The 15,613-nt window shown below is 44.7% G+C and overlaps 1 protein-coding gene across 1 annotated transcript in view; it reads right to left on the minus strand.

Moving 5' to 3' along the window:
- The window catches only part of TMEM196 (transmembrane protein 196), a 62,269-nt gene that overhangs the window by 8,413 nt on the left and 38,243 nt on the right, over positions 1-15,613 (minus strand). Inside the window, exon 2 of the mRNA XM_030204380.1 lies at positions 35-91. Coding sequence (XP_030060240.1) covers positions 35-91 — 57 coding nt within the window. The remainder of the gene's footprint in view (positions 1-34; positions 92-15,613) is intronic.

Genomic DNA, 15,613 nt, shown 5'->3' on the forward strand with positions numbered 1-15,613 from the left:
TGTAATTTATCATATGTGCAATGGAAACACTTACAACAAGTCCCGACTTTTTTTTGGCACAAAATATTCCACAAATGCCACAGAGAAGAAACTGCAAGAAAGAAAAAGAAATATGTTATTCTCTATTGTGGATTTTTAAATAAAACCTGTTTTACTGCCAGTGTAATAAAACAATGATATGCACTCATAGGAGCTAACTTTTCAAAATTATTGGGGGTGCTAAACCCAGTGGAAATAACCCTTCCCTGGACACATAGAAGGAATTTTCTCAATATTGGGGGTGCTCAAGCACCCACAGAGTCGGCTCCTATGTATGCAATGTTCATGTTTCTTTTGAAATGTGTGTTAACAGTGAAAAAACCTTTAGTATGGTTGAGACATGTCTGCCATGCAAAGCATAAGGGCTAGCTAGTCTGGGAGAATAGTTCTTCTTCAGAATGACCACTCTTAGGAAGACTTTCTTCTAGGCATCCCAAAGCACCCTGAGAATTGACATCCCCCTATTGGACCAGATTCTATATAAGGTGCCTAAAAAATCTGCACGGTAAACATTTCCGCTTAAGCTGTTCTATAAGTGTTGCCTAGATGTATTTATTTATTTGGATTTATTTACCACCTTTTTGAAGGGGAGGTACGGAGAGGGCAATGTTTAACTTTACTGCTGCATCCACTTGTGTAAGCTTGGTCAGATTTTCAAAACAAATCACTTTTTTACATCTATTTTCTTTTTTTCTCACCATAACTTTCATCTATTCTTTTTCTCATCTCCAGCCCCCATTGCCCCTTCAAGCCTTCTCTTTTATCATCTCTTCTGCATTTTTCATTACATCCTCTACTTTCTGATTAATCCCTTCTCAGTTCTACAACTGTTTCTCACTTCTTCCTAGCATTCCTTTATCACCTGCATATAATGTTCATTCTTATTCAGTCCTCTCTTCTTTGTCTGTCTCTGAAATACTCCTCATCCATTTACCTTCTTCCAGGATTCACTCTGGAGCTCTTTCACTTTGCAGTTATCAGATATCCAATTGGTCACAACAGCTACATCACAATCAATGGCTCTATATCAGCTCCAACACAAGGCAAAAAAGCACCAAGAGTCTTCAAACCCTGAACAGGTCCTGTACATCAATGACCCAACACGGGCTGTGTTTCTGAACTCAATGCTTGCATCAGAAATCTTTCAGCATAATGGTTTCAAAATGAACCAGCCTAAATCAGGCTCCTAGCAATGATAATTGACCTCTAAAGGAGTCCATCTTCTAGCAATTTGCATTGAGTGCCAAAATATGGCCCGGGTCGGATCAATGATGTACAGCATTGATTTACAGCACTGATTACAGGACCTGTTCCGGATTTGAAGGCTCTTGGTGTTTTTTTGTTTGTTTGTTTTTTTGCCTTGTATTGTTTGTTTGGTGCTTCAGATCCCTAGCTCCTATGTTTGTTATTAGCTAGGTAATGCCACATCAGCTACTTCATTGGGCATCAGTCCTGTTGCCCTGCATCTAACCCCTCATCTGCTCTTTTGATCTGTAGCAACCCAATAGGTAAGCCATCCAGACCTATAGAAGATTGTTGACCTGCTCTGAATAAGGTGTTCATGCAAGCTCCTTGTAGTGGAATACTGAGCTGGTATGCAGTCCTTGAACATCAACAGCACAATGGAGCCAGAGTGAGGAGGTTTACACTCACTGCAATCTTGGTTCTCCTCATTGTATCTCTTTCTACAAGGGATGAGCACAGGACATTTTATTTATTTATTTATTTATTTATTGCACTTGTATCCCACATTTTCCCACCTATTTGCAGGCTCAATGTGGCTTACAAAGATCTGTTATGGCATTGCCACAACAGAGAAGAAATACAATTGGTGATTACAAAGAGACAGCAAAGAACAAGATGATCTGGTTATGCAGCAGTACAGTGAGAGATTCTGAATAACTACTACTACTATTTAGCATTTCTATAGCGCTACAAGGCGTACGCAGTGCTGCACAAATGGAGTGTGAGGGTTGTGTTCAAGTCGTTATGGGTTCTCTTGGTAGGCTTTATTAAAGAGATAGGTTTTTAAAGCTTTGCGGAAGCTATTTAATTCATTGATCATTTTCAGGTGAGTTGGTAGTGCATTCCACATCTTCGTACTCATATAGGAGAAGCTAGACACATGTGTGAGTTTGTACTTGACCCCTTTACAGCTGGGGAAGTGTAGGTTGAGAAAGGTGCGGGAAGATTGTTTAACATTTCTGGATGGAAGGTCTACTAGGTCTAGCATGTAGGTCAGGGCATCTCCATGAATGATTTTATGAACAATCGTGCATATCTTGAATGTGGTACGTTCTTTCAGTGGGAGCCAGTATAGGTTCTTTCTCAGGGGTTTTGCACTTTCATATTTTGTTTTTCCAAAAATGAATCTGGCTGCGGGATTCTGGACCGTTTGGAGTTTCTTGATGGTCCGTTCCTTACAGCCAGCATAGAGTGAGTTGCAATAGTTTTCAGTTCAGTCCACATATTCATTAACAACAAAAAAAAAGTGTGCTACTTGACTTAAACACACATGCATTCATTGGTTAGCATGTGTTACATCAATTTGGTGCACACTAAATTTTTAAAGAATTGATGAGAAAAGAAGAAATCTCTCTGGGTAGGTGAATATCACTTTCCAGGAAGATTATCAGGCTCATTTTCAAAGGAGAAAACCGTCCAAAAAGTGACATGTCTGCATTTGGACCTTTTTCGCCCAAAAATGTCCAAATCAGTATTTTCGAAACCTCTTTTTAGATGTTTTTCTCTGAAGTCCGTCAGAAGTACATCCAAATCTCAAGGGGACGTGCCCCTCTTGATGACTTAAAGCTTCAGACTGTAGCTTATTGAAAAAATTTGTTTTAATTTCATTGATAAAGTAAAAATGATTTTTTAACTTGATTAGAAAGCTTAATATTCTTTTGCTTCAGTTTAAATATAGTTGTGATAAACCTAGTACATTAAAAGGTTGGTATTAGATTGATTAGGTGGTCTTAAACTCTTCTATCTCTCTTTAGCCTTCTTTCCCACCAAGCATCCCAACCCCAGGCCTAACTTACAGTCAATTCTCCCAATTAAAAGAACAAGACAGAAATTTGGCACCACAGGGTATTTTCATCAACAACAGTTTCACCATTAGTAATATACTATTTGCAGTTCAGTGAAAAGCAAATATTATTGCTACAACTATTACAAATCATTTCTATAGACAAATAATTTTAAGGCCTTTTATATTATTTAGGCATCCCAAACTTAGCAACTTTAAACAACTTACCAATACTAAGATGCAGTCAGCAGGCCAGCAGACAAATGGGTGCTATTCAGTCTTTAGCACTGAGTGCCACATATATGATTATCTCCCACGTGGTGAGAGGTCATATGTGTGTACTTTGTACAAAGAGTTCCTCAATCTCAGAGAAAGAATCTGGTCTCTGGAGGTTAGTGTAGCAGAATTGGAGGAGCTGAAGCACAGAGAGAGAGAGAGAGAGAGAAAGAGAAAGAGAGAGAGAGAGAGAGAGAGGTATTGATAGGAGACGTAAGAGGACATAGTATAGAAGTCCCACCCAGTGGCGTACCAAGGGCGGGGCGGTGGGGGCGGTCCGCCCTGGGTGCACGCTGCTGGAGGGGTGCAGAGAGCAGCCGCACGCCTGTCGGCTCTGCTGGTTCCCTGCTCCCTCTGCCCCGGAAAGGTTACTTCCTGTTCCGTGGCAGAGGGAGCAGGGAGCCAGCGGAGCCAACAGGCGCGTGGCTGCTCTCTGCACCCCTCCAGGTGCTGCACCCGGGGGGGGGGGTGCATCAGCGATCCGCCCCGGGTGGCAGCCGACCTAGGATCGTCACTGGTCCCACCTTTAGTTTGGCAGTCTTTGTGTTGCCTTGCAGAAGAGAGGTCACCACATTTGTGAAGACGGACCACATCCGCACTTCTCCAATCCCATGGAACTATCCTGTCTCCAAGGATTTATTAAATCTTTAAGAAGACCCACCAGAACCTCTCTGAGCTCCCTCAATATCGTGGGATGGATCCAGTCTGGTTCCATGGGTTTGTCCACTTTCACATTTTCAAGTTGTTCATAAACGCTTTCTTCTGTGAATGGTACTATATCCACAGCATTCTCATATTCACTTTTATTTTCTTAGCCACTTGCTTGGAGAACCATATTGGTTTCCTTTTTCTCTTGCTTTTATTTACTATCCCTATATAAAGGCTAGTAGCCATATTTATAGCACCTTTCCACTTCTCATATGTCCTCACAGCCCGTCAGTTCTTCCTTAAGGTATTCCCCCATTTTACTAAATCAGCATGTTTGAAATCCAGGAATTTGAGTTTTGAATGGCTGCCCTCCACTTCAGCTGTTATATAAAACCAAACTGTTTGGTGGTCACTGCTGCCCAGGTAGGCACCCACTCGGACATTAGACACACTTTCCCCATTTGTGAGCACCAGATCCAGTGTCACTGCTTCTCTCGTGGGTTCTGTCACCATTTGTCTGAGCAGAGCACTTTGAAAGGCATTCACGATCTCTCTACTTATTTTCGATTCTGCAGATGGAACTTTCCAATCCGCATCAGGCAGGTAGAAATCCCCCAGCAACAGCACCTGTCTTTTCTTTCCCAACTTTTGGATATCTGTAACCAGATCTTTCTCTACTTCCTCCGATTGTGTCGGAGATCTGAAGACAACACCGACATGGACAGAGGTTCCATCATCTTTTTTCAAGGTGATCCATATCGCTTCTTTCAAAGGTGAAAGATTTCACTTGGCACATAGATAAGATTTAGGCACTGCTAGGGATGAGCCAGCTGTCTTTGTACATGTGGGTATCAATGACAGTTTTGAAAGCCAAATTTAAGTTCTTAGGTAAAAAGTTGAAATCCAGAACCTACAGGGTAGCATTCTCAGAAATGTTTCCTGTTCCACACTTGCTGCGTACGCCTTGTAGCGCTATAGAAATGCTAAATAGTAGTAGTAGTAGTAGTACCCAAAAGACAGGCAGAGCTCTAGATTCTCAATGCATAAATGAGACAATGGTGCAAGGCGGAGGAACTTAGATTTGTTAGGAACTGAGGAAAGGGGAGCAGTTACAAAAAGATAGGCTCCACTTTGACTGGGGAGGAACCAAACTGCTGGCACTGGTGTTTAAAAAGGTCATAGAACATCTTTTAAACTAGAGCATAGGGGAAAGACAACAGTTGCTTGGGAGTGCATGGTTTATAGTGAAGGTATTTAACAGAGAGATTGCAATAAAGGCAAAAGTAAAACAGATGCCTTTAAAGAAAGAACAGACATTGATTAAAATCACAAACTATCCCTGTCAACTATAAAACATGTTGTTGATACAAACAATAAAACACACTTTGAAATGTCTGTGTACAAATTATAGAAGCCTAAGAAATAAAATGGGAGAATTAGGGTATATAGCACTATATAGACAGATTTAATAGGCATCTCAAAGACCTGGTGGAAGGAATATTAACAATAGGACCCTGTGACACCAGGGTACAAATTCTATCGAATGACAAGATGGATCAAATTGGAGAAGTGCAGTGCTATATGTTAAAAAGGGCATTGAGCCACACAGAATGAATGTTCTGCGGGAGACATTGAGGGGCATAATCAAACGGGGCACCCAGGTTTTCCTGAGGGTGTCCTCGCAGGGCGTCCCTGTGAAGGGGCATGGAAACCCGTATTAACAAAACAAGATGGGCGTCCATCTTTCGTTTTGATAATACGGTCGGGAACGCCCAAATCTCAACATTTAGGTCGACCTTAGAGATGGTCGACATAAATGTTGAGATGGTTGACCTTAGAGATGGTCGTCCCCGGTTTTCGGCGATAATGGAAACCGAGGACGCCCATCTCAAAAACGACCAAATCCAACTCATTTGGTTATGGGAGGAGCCAGCATTCGTAGTGCACTGGTCCCCCTGACATGCCAGGACACCAATCAGGCACCCTAGGGGGCACTGCAGTGGACTAACTGATGCACGAACTGAACAGAAAAAGCCCTTCCCTTCCCGATCCCTTAGCAATTTGGAAAGGAACGGGCATGCCTGAAGGAAATCGCATGCAAATGAGTTGCTCACTGTTAGCTCATTTGCACATGATTTCCTTCCTAAGGAGGGGAAGCCAGTGCAAAGCAGTCAAGCATTATGCATGGCTGCTCTTCACATGCCAAAGACGGCTTCATAGATGCAGACAAGCTGCTTGTATAATAGCCGTCTACAACCTTAAATAAATTGCCATCTACAACCTTAGAAAAATACAAGTCCAGGTGAAAACATCCTTTGCTATGCCTCCATCCCTGTGATGGCGGTTGAGGATGTCCAAAATGTAGATGTTTCTGTGAGAAGGATGGCCATGCCTGCTATGCCTCTGACACCCCCTTTATTTGTTTATTTGGATAACAAGTAGTTAGCAGTGGGATTTGAACTGGCCACCTCTGGACTGCAAGATCAGTGCTCTAACCACTAGGCCACTCCACCATTCCACTCTATGCCTTTGAAGTTTGGCCACCCCTGTGGGGAGGGCAGTTCAGGATGTCCAAAATGTTTAAAAGAAGGACGTCCACACCTTTGTTATGCCTCCACTGACACACACAGTATGCAGGGACCTGCATACTGCTGCGATGGACCTGAGTATGACATTTCAGGCTGGCAAAAAAAAAGTTTTTAAAGTTGTTTTTTTCAGGGTGGGAAGGGGTCAGTCACCACTGGGGGGGTCAGGGGAGGTCAACCCCGATTCCCTCCGGTGGTCATCTGGTCAGTTGGGGCACCTTTTTGAGGCTTGGTCGTAAGAAAAAATGGACCAAGTAAAGTCGCCCAAGTGCTAGTCAGGGACGCCCTTCTTTTTTCCATTATCGCTCAAGGACGTCCATCTGTTAGGCACACCCCAGTTCCGCCTTCCCTACACCTCCGACACGCCCCCAGGAACACTGGTCGTCCCCATGACAGGAAGCAGCTGAGGATACCCAAAATCGGCTTTCAATTATGCCGATTTGGGCAACACTGAGAGAAGGTCACCCATCTCCCGATTTGTGTCGAAAGATGGGCGCCTTTCTCTTTCGAAAATAAGCCTGATTGCAGTGTAGAATCTTTATGGATAAAAATTTCATGTATGAAGGGAAAGAGAATAGTGTTGGGGGTGTACTGCCATCTGCCTGACCAGAATGAACACACAGATAATAAAATGTTAGAAGAAATTAGGAAAGACAACAAATTTGTCAACACTATATTAATGGGTGATGTCAATTACCCAATAATGACTGAATAAATATCACATTCAAAAATACTAGAGAGTTAAAGTTCATAGAAGAAATAAATGATTGTGTCATAGATCAGCTGATTAAGAAACAGACAAGGGGGGAGTTATTTTGGATCTAATTGGAATGTGGGACTTGGTGCGAGAGGTAACAGTGTTGGGAGACCATTTGGCAACAATGCTCAGAACATGATCAAATCTGAATTAATAAATAGAGTGAATATATCAAGGAAATTTATTGTATTAGCATTTAACTTTCAAAAGGGTAACTGTGAATAAATTAGGAGAATGGTTAAAAAAGCCAAAAGGAGCAGCTACAAAGGTTGAAAGTTTAAATCAGGCTTGGGTGTTGTTTGAAAATACACATATTTAAAATGGTGGAAGAAAGGCCAAACAGCCAGCATGGTTACAAGGTGAGAAGAAAGAGGCTATTAGAGTCAAAAGAACATCTGTTAAAATATGGAAAAAAGGATCCAAATGAAGAAAACAGGAAGTACCATTAAGCACTGGCAAATTAGAAGCAAAACATTGACCAGAAATGCAAAAAGAGAATTTGAAAAGTAGTTGAGTGCAACCCCTAATTTTAAAATTAATTTTGCATATAATTCATGGGACTTTTAATTTTGTTTGGGTTTTAATTTTGTTTCATTTTCAGAGGAATATCATTACTGCGCACTCTTTTGGAAGAGTGCACTTTCTTTCCTGATAGTGCACACTGTTCACACGTGCCCAAATAAAGGGCAATTCTATAACAAGACACTTAAGAACGCTCACCCCTTTGCACTGGTAAATGCACAAAACATTAGCTCATGTGTAAGTGCTGAAAGTGGTAGTCTGTAAGGACATATGTAAGTGGCATAGGGCTAGATTCTATATATGCGCCAAAAATATTGGCGCTGAAAAAAGCGCTATTCTATGAGCCATGCTTATATTTAGGTATGGTTTAAAGAATAGAGCTTACACCTTGGAATTGCACCTAACTTTAGCCATGGCCATTTGCACCAGCTGAAACGTAATGCAAATGTATGCACATTAGGCACATATCCAGTGGCGTAGCCAGAAGGCAATTTTTGGGTGGGCCAACAGGTTGGATGGGTGGGCACTAGAGTTGCCAACTTTTTTGAAAAAGAAAAAAACAGCAAACCTGATGCACCCATGCTCTGTCCCTACCCCACTCCCCATAACTTCAATGAGGGTTGCAGTGCAGGCTTCAGTGGCTGCAGGCCAATTTAGAGTTAAGGGAAGTACAATAGACTGCACTATTCAGCCCCACTGAGCCATGGTCCTCCAACACATATATGGTATTGAAGCCAAACACATTCTGCATCCAGAGAACCTCCTGGCCCTCCACCAACAATGGATACAGAGCACAGCAAGGACAATTCTCCATAAAACTCATCATATAAAGAAATTTTGTTTTCTAGTGTAATCTCAATTACAGACATATTATAAATTAACTTTAAAAAATCTATAAAACAAAAGTCACTCAGAACCTTGAGCAAATCTACCATGCCAACACTAACTTCCAAAAACAAAGATCCTACCTATGAAAAAGAAGTGCCTTAAATATTATAGTAGGGCCCTAAAACACAAATACATTTATCAGGAAAGCTGAACAAGCCAAATTACTACAGAATGCTACATGGAAACTTCATGCTAACAGAATACCTCAGTCACACACACAAGACACAAATGCCAAATACAGAATAAGTGACCACAAACTCTAGAAATATAAATTAAATGGAAACCCCAAGAAACTAGACCTTGCATGTAGTACAACACCAGAGAAGCAAGAAAGACAGGCATTTGCTCCTGTGCAAAATATAAAGATGGCACATGCCAGGGATGGTGTTAGGGGATGCAACTAGGGCAATTGTGCTTGGTTCCTTGGCCAGAGAAAGCCTGCAGGCTGGAAGCTGAAGGCGCAGCCTGGTAATGGACTTTGGGGTCCTTTCCTAGATTTCTTTCCTGGACCCCAGCCATGTTTACCATCAACTTTGGCAAGATGTACATTCCAAATCCAACATATTATATTCAGAACATTGAAAATAAAATATTTTTTTTTATACCTTTTTGTTGTCTGGTCATTTTTTCTCAAATCATATTGGTCCCAGTCTCTGGTTTCTGCTTCCCTCTGTCTTCTCTTAACTCACTTGCCAGTGTCTCCTATTTGACATTTCTTCTTTCTTCATGTCCATCATCCATCTCCCATCTCTGTTTTCCTATATTTCCTTGTTCATTATCTCCCCTGTGTTCATATCCCCTCATCCATCATCATTCCTCTGTGCACCTATGCACCCCATGCCCAGCATATCCCTTCTGCGTTCCTATTCTCTCCCTTGTCTGGTATCTCCCCCCCCCCCCCCCGTGTCCATATACCCCCCTCTCCAGTGTCCAGCATTTTATCTCTATTCCATATCCCCCCCCCGGTCAGGCATTACCCCTCTGTGCCCATGTGCTATCCCCATACAGCATCTCACATTTGTGTCCCTGTCCCCATGCTCCCACCTAATGCCCATCATCTCCCTTCTGTATCTGTATACTTCCCTATGTCCCCTTTCTCCCTCCTCCACACCAATGTGTCCCTCTCCTCTCTGATCCCACCCCCCAACCAGCTTCTCTTCCTCTCTTTCCTTCCCCTTATGCATCTGGCTCTTTCTCCCTGCATCTCTCTCCCTTCCCTCTGCATATCCAGCACCTCTCCTTCAGCCCCCCCACACACGTCCAGCATCTCTCTCCCTTTTATCCAGCCCCCCTACATGTTCAGCACCTCTTTCCCTTTCATCCAGCCCCCATACATGTCTAGCACCTCTCCCCTTCACTTCAACCCCCTATATATCCCAAACCTCTCCCTTCCCTCCAACCTCCCCTCTGCAAATCCAAAACCTCTCCCCTTCCTTCCAACCTCCCCTCTGCAAATTCCAAAACCTCTCCCCTTCCTTCCAACCTCCCCTCTGCAAATTCCAAAACCTATCCCCTTCCTTCCAACCTCCCTTCTGCAAATCCCAAAACCTCTCTCCCTTCCCTCCAACCCTCTGCCCCTGGCAAGTCCAGCACCCTTCTGTTCCCTCCCCTCCCTGCCTTCCCTTACTGGGCCAGCACGCAGCACCCCACTAACGTCCTCACCCTCTCCCACCCCTGCCGCAGCACTTCATTTAATGTCGGCGCTGCTGTTACAGTTTCCCACCCCCGCGGCGGCGCTTTACACTTTACCTAACAGCAACGCTACAGATGCAGCGCTGACGTCCGAGTCCGCATCCCACCTCCGTAACAGGAAGTTACATCGGCGTGGAAGGCCCCGGAACAGGACGTCGGACTCGGACGTCAGCGCTGCATCTGTAGCGTTGGCTGTTAGGTAAAGTGTAAAGCGCCGCCGCAGGGGTGGGAAACTGTAACAGCAGCGCAGACAACATTAAATGAAGCGCTGCGGCAGGGGTGGGAGACGGTCACGATAAGGATCTGCTTCTGGGCGGGCGGGCCTGAGGCTAAACTGGGTGGGCCTGGGCCCATCCAGGCCCACCAGTAGCTACGCCCCTGCACATATCCCTGCTATTCTATAACAATGCGTGTTAATTTTAGGAACATTCCCATTATGCCCATTACTCTCCCATTTCTGTGCCCCTTTTTTCAGATCATGTGTAAATTTTAGATGCAGACCCTGCGCCTAAATTTTCATATATAAATGCCAGTTAAATCTAATTAGTGCCAATAATTGCTTGTTTAAAAAAAGTTAGTGCTAATTAGCTCGTTATTCAATTAAATGGCTCGTGCAAATTGGGCGCATGCCCAAATTTGCGCACACAATGTTTGGCGACTTTTATAACATTAGGGGGATAGTGTGCAAATGCAATGGGAATGTACGTGTGGTCACAGCATGGGTGGGACATGGGCGTGCCTCCCAGTTATGCACATCACTAATAGAATAGTATCAGTGCACCCTCGTCATATTCTGCACACCCAGTTACATCAGGTCTATGGCTGGTGTACCTACATGCACCTAAATTTAAATCAAATAGATAGGACAAAAAATTTTGATGTGTAGGGACCTTAAAACATACCAAAATTATTCCCAGCATCATTCACAACTCACATATCTTTAACGACTGTGCAAAACATATCACTTTGATAATATGGATCTTCAGATAAAACAACACAAGTACTGCAGAATCAACTTATCTTAAGCAGCCGAGTGTGAATCATCATTGATCCAAATGAAGTTTTCAAGAATTTTTTGTTTAAATAACATTGCAGGAAACAATTAAGCTACTCACTTCTGCACCTAAATTTAAGGCACACCAATAACAGGTTTTACTAGTATTATATAACAAAATCGGGGTGCTGAAATAACTCTATTAAATAGGCTATTACCGTGCCCCAAAGGTGTGTGCATGCATGAACTATCAGAAATAGTTCCCCAATAGTTCCCACTCATTGCAACACAGGAAAAACTTTCAGAAGAGTGAGCACCATCTACAACATAAGGAAAAGAACATGCTCAGGTGTTTTCCTAGAATTGCAAGCAAAACGTGACACAAAACGACACGGTCAGCCCAGCTTTGTTGAAATACAGCTTGGACCTGTTTCTCTGACATGATAAATTGTGCACTAAGCTGATTAATTGAAGTTGAAGTCTACTTCATTATTTTTAAAATCAGCTCACTGCTTTGAGCTCTTTCACTAATAATGCTCTGGGCCCATTTACAAGTGCTTAACGTCAGTGTGGCAGCCGTGGCACTGGTGCTAATAAAGGGTCTGAATTTACAATCCAGAAGTAAGTCTATTAGCTCTGAAACAGGAACTCATTTAGAACAGGTCACTAAATTGTGACTGCATAGTGTTCCTCACCTCTGTTCCTGGAATTATTTATTGAAAGCAAGGAGGAGACATCTAGATCAGCTGAATGAATGGCTACTATTTGAACACAGGTGCAAGCAACCCCAAAGCATAAGTGCTGAAGGACTGTCTTGATAATGCTGATAACATAGTAATACTAAAAAACAGGAGCAAAATAGGTTTCTATGATACAGGAACATTAATAAGGGGAGGGGGTGGGACAGTAAAAGGACAAATCTATCATTTACACACCTACATTTACATGTCCCTCACACGTGTCAATGTGTAGGATACCAACACTTACCCATAAAACAAATGATCAAGAAACTTCAAACAGCCCAAAACACTGCAGCCAGACTCATATTTGAAAAAACAAAATTCGAAAGTGCCACACCCTTAAGAGAAAAATTGCATTGGCTTCCACTTAGGGAACGTATCACGTTCAAGGTTTGCACCCTGATTCATAAAGTTATTTATGGAGATGCTCCAGTCTACATGTCAGACCTTATTGACCTACCACCCAGGAACACTAAAAGATCTTTGCGCACATTCCTAAATCTTCACTTCCCTAGCTGCAAAGGACTAAAATAATAATTAATACATGCATCCAGTTTTTCCTACATAGGAACGCAGTTTTGGAATGCATTACCACTTGATGTGAAAATAATAAGCGACCTAATCAACTTTCGGAAATCACTGAAGACTTATCTCTTCAATAGAACATACCACAATGACCCATCACCTGAACTTTAGTGCATTACAACTTTAACTGTCATTTTATTATTGATCCCGTTATAACAAATGCTTTATCTCATTTGTTACATATATTCTTCTGTAATTATTAATTGTATCTTTACTTTGCTATGGCAATAACCAGAGCGGAATATTGTAAGCCACATTGAGCCTGCAAATAGGTGGGGAAATGTGGGATACAAAAGCAACAAATAAATAAATAAAAATAAATAAAAAAAACTGCCAGTAGGTTGCCTAGGTACTATTCTGTAACAGCAAATGTAATTTACATAGCAAGTACTACTACTACTACTTATCATTTCTATAGTAGTAAGTAAATGCAAGTGAGCATATACGTGGATGGGAATCCCAGTTACACACATAATTTACAGAATAATGTAAGGTACACATGTGCCTGCTGCATTTAGGTGCCAACAGCTATGCCAGATCTATGGCTGGCAAGGGCATAGCTACCACTGAGAGAGGCCAGCAAAAAGCTCAGGGCTACTTAGTGGTGGGGGCTATCTGGTATTGAACCCTCCCCCCCCAGAAAGTCCTTCATCCCTCAATTCCTCTGCCCCACTGCAGGTCTGCTATATCTCTAGCGACTCCCTACCCACCCCAACCCTCAGTCCTTCAAATGCACAATGGGTCACTGGCAGAGACAGCAATGAAAACAGGCTGACTGACTGGCCCTTCCAGGATCTTTCCTGCCATGTCCTGTCTCTCTAATGCAATTTCTTGTGGGCAGAGCATGGCACAGGACAGGCTGTGGGGGACCAGAGGCAGCCTGTTTTCATCACTGCTTCTGAGGCAACTCAATGCGAGTTTGTAAGACCCTGAAGGAGGGGAGGGCTAGAGAAAGTTACTGGACACACACAAGACTGGGGGAGAGAAAGTAGAGGGAAGAAAGTGTGAAAGAGAGATACCTGGAAGCAAAGGAATACTGGACCAGGGCAATAGGTGCCCCGTATAGGAGGCTTGGGGAGGCTAAGCCTCCCCAGCCCAATCGTTGACTTCCAATTTCCCTGCTGCCCTCACAAGCGCAGCGGTTTTGCGAGGCAGCTCTGACTCTCCCTCCTTCTTTCCTTGGTTCCTGCTCTGTGGCTCCCCGAATCGATCGGCACTGGCAGCCCCCCCCCCCCCCCCGCGCGCGTTTTAACCTTTACTTTCCGACGTGGCAGCGACGTCAATCAAAAAAGAAGAAGGGCACAACAGGCTCCCTCGCTTCCAGCTTCTCTCTTTACACAGTGCCCCGCCTTCGCGGAAACAGGAAATGCATCATCACTGATGCTGAAGGCGGGACACTGTGTGAAAAGAGAAGCTGGAAGCGAGGGAGCCTGTTGTGCCCTTCTTCTTCTTTGATTGACGTCGCTGCCACGTCGGAAAGTAAAGGTTAAAACGTGCGGGGCGGGGGCTGCCGATCGATTCAGGGAGCCACAGAGTGGGAACCAAGGAAGGAAGGAGGGAGAGCCAGAGCTGCCTCGCAAAACCGCTGCCACGGAGAAGAAAAGGGTTGCGGGGGGGGGGGGGGGGTCAGAAAGGAACAGAGAGGAGGGCTGTTGGGGAGCTGAGGGAGGCAGGAAGAATCGCTGGATGTGGAGAGAAGGCGAGTTCAAGAGGAGAGAACAGACTGCTCTAGAGGAGGGGAGGGCAGGGTACAGGAGAATTACTGGACTTGGATGGTTGGAGGTAGGGTTACCATTTTGTGTCCTCTGAAAAAGAGGACACATGTCACACCCCCCTACCCCGCCCCGCCTCATGCCCCGCCCCTGCCACGCCCCCTTCAGGTCCGGGTTCCGCCCCTATTCCCCCCCCCCCGTCACATAGTCCCCTCCCCCCCATCACATACCCCCCCTCACTTACTGTCTAGCCCTGGTGGTCTAGTAGCGTCTTCTCTTCGGGGCAGGAAAGAGCCCCCTCTTTCCTGCCCGGAGCGCTGCCTGCCCTTGCCTGCTGCATCCTCCTCGGTATGGCTGGGGATTCAAAATGGCCACCGAGAGTTGAAGCGGCCTCGCGAGAGTTCAACTCTCGGCGGCCATTTTGAATCCCCAGCCAGACCGAGAAGGATGATAGACAGGGGAGGCAGCGCTCCGGGCAGGAAAGAGGGGGCTCTTTCCTGCCCCGAAGACGTCACTAGACCACCAGGGAACATGGTAAGGAAGGGGAGGGGACGGGAGACCACGCGCCGATCGCCCGCCCACACGCCCACCGCACGCACGCGCCTGCCCGCACCCGCGCCCACGTTTGTACAGAAATCCGGACAAACGTGGGCGGGGGCAAAATCCGCCGGACGCCCCGGACATGCCCTCAAAAAGAGGACATGTCCGGGGAAATCCGGACGTATGGTAACCCTAGTTGGAGGGGAGGGCATGGGGAGAGAAGAAATCGCTGGACAGGAGGGCAGGGGAGAGGAGAATTGTTGGACATGGATGGAGGGAATGGCAGGGGAGAAAGGAGAATTGCTGGGCATAGATGGAGGTGACAGGGGAGAGAGCAAATTTTCTGGAGATGGATGGAGGAGAGGGCAAGGGAGAATGGAGAGTTCCTGGACATGGATGGATGGATGGAGCGGAGGGCAAGGAAGAGAGGAGAATTGCTGGACATGGATGGATGAATGGGGACAGGGGAGAGAGGAAATTTGCAGGATATGGGTGGATGGAGGAGATGGCAGGGGAGAATGGAGAGGTCCTGGACATGGATGAAGGGGAGGGCAGGGGAGAGAAGAGAATTGCTGGACAACATGGATGTGGATGGAGGAGGCAGGGG

This window comes from Microcaecilia unicolor, chromosome 1, assembly GCF_901765095.1.
Source record: "Microcaecilia unicolor chromosome 1, aMicUni1.1, whole genome shotgun sequence".
Taxonomy (NCBI): Eukaryota; Metazoa; Chordata; class Amphibia; order Gymnophiona; family Siphonopidae; genus Microcaecilia; species Microcaecilia unicolor.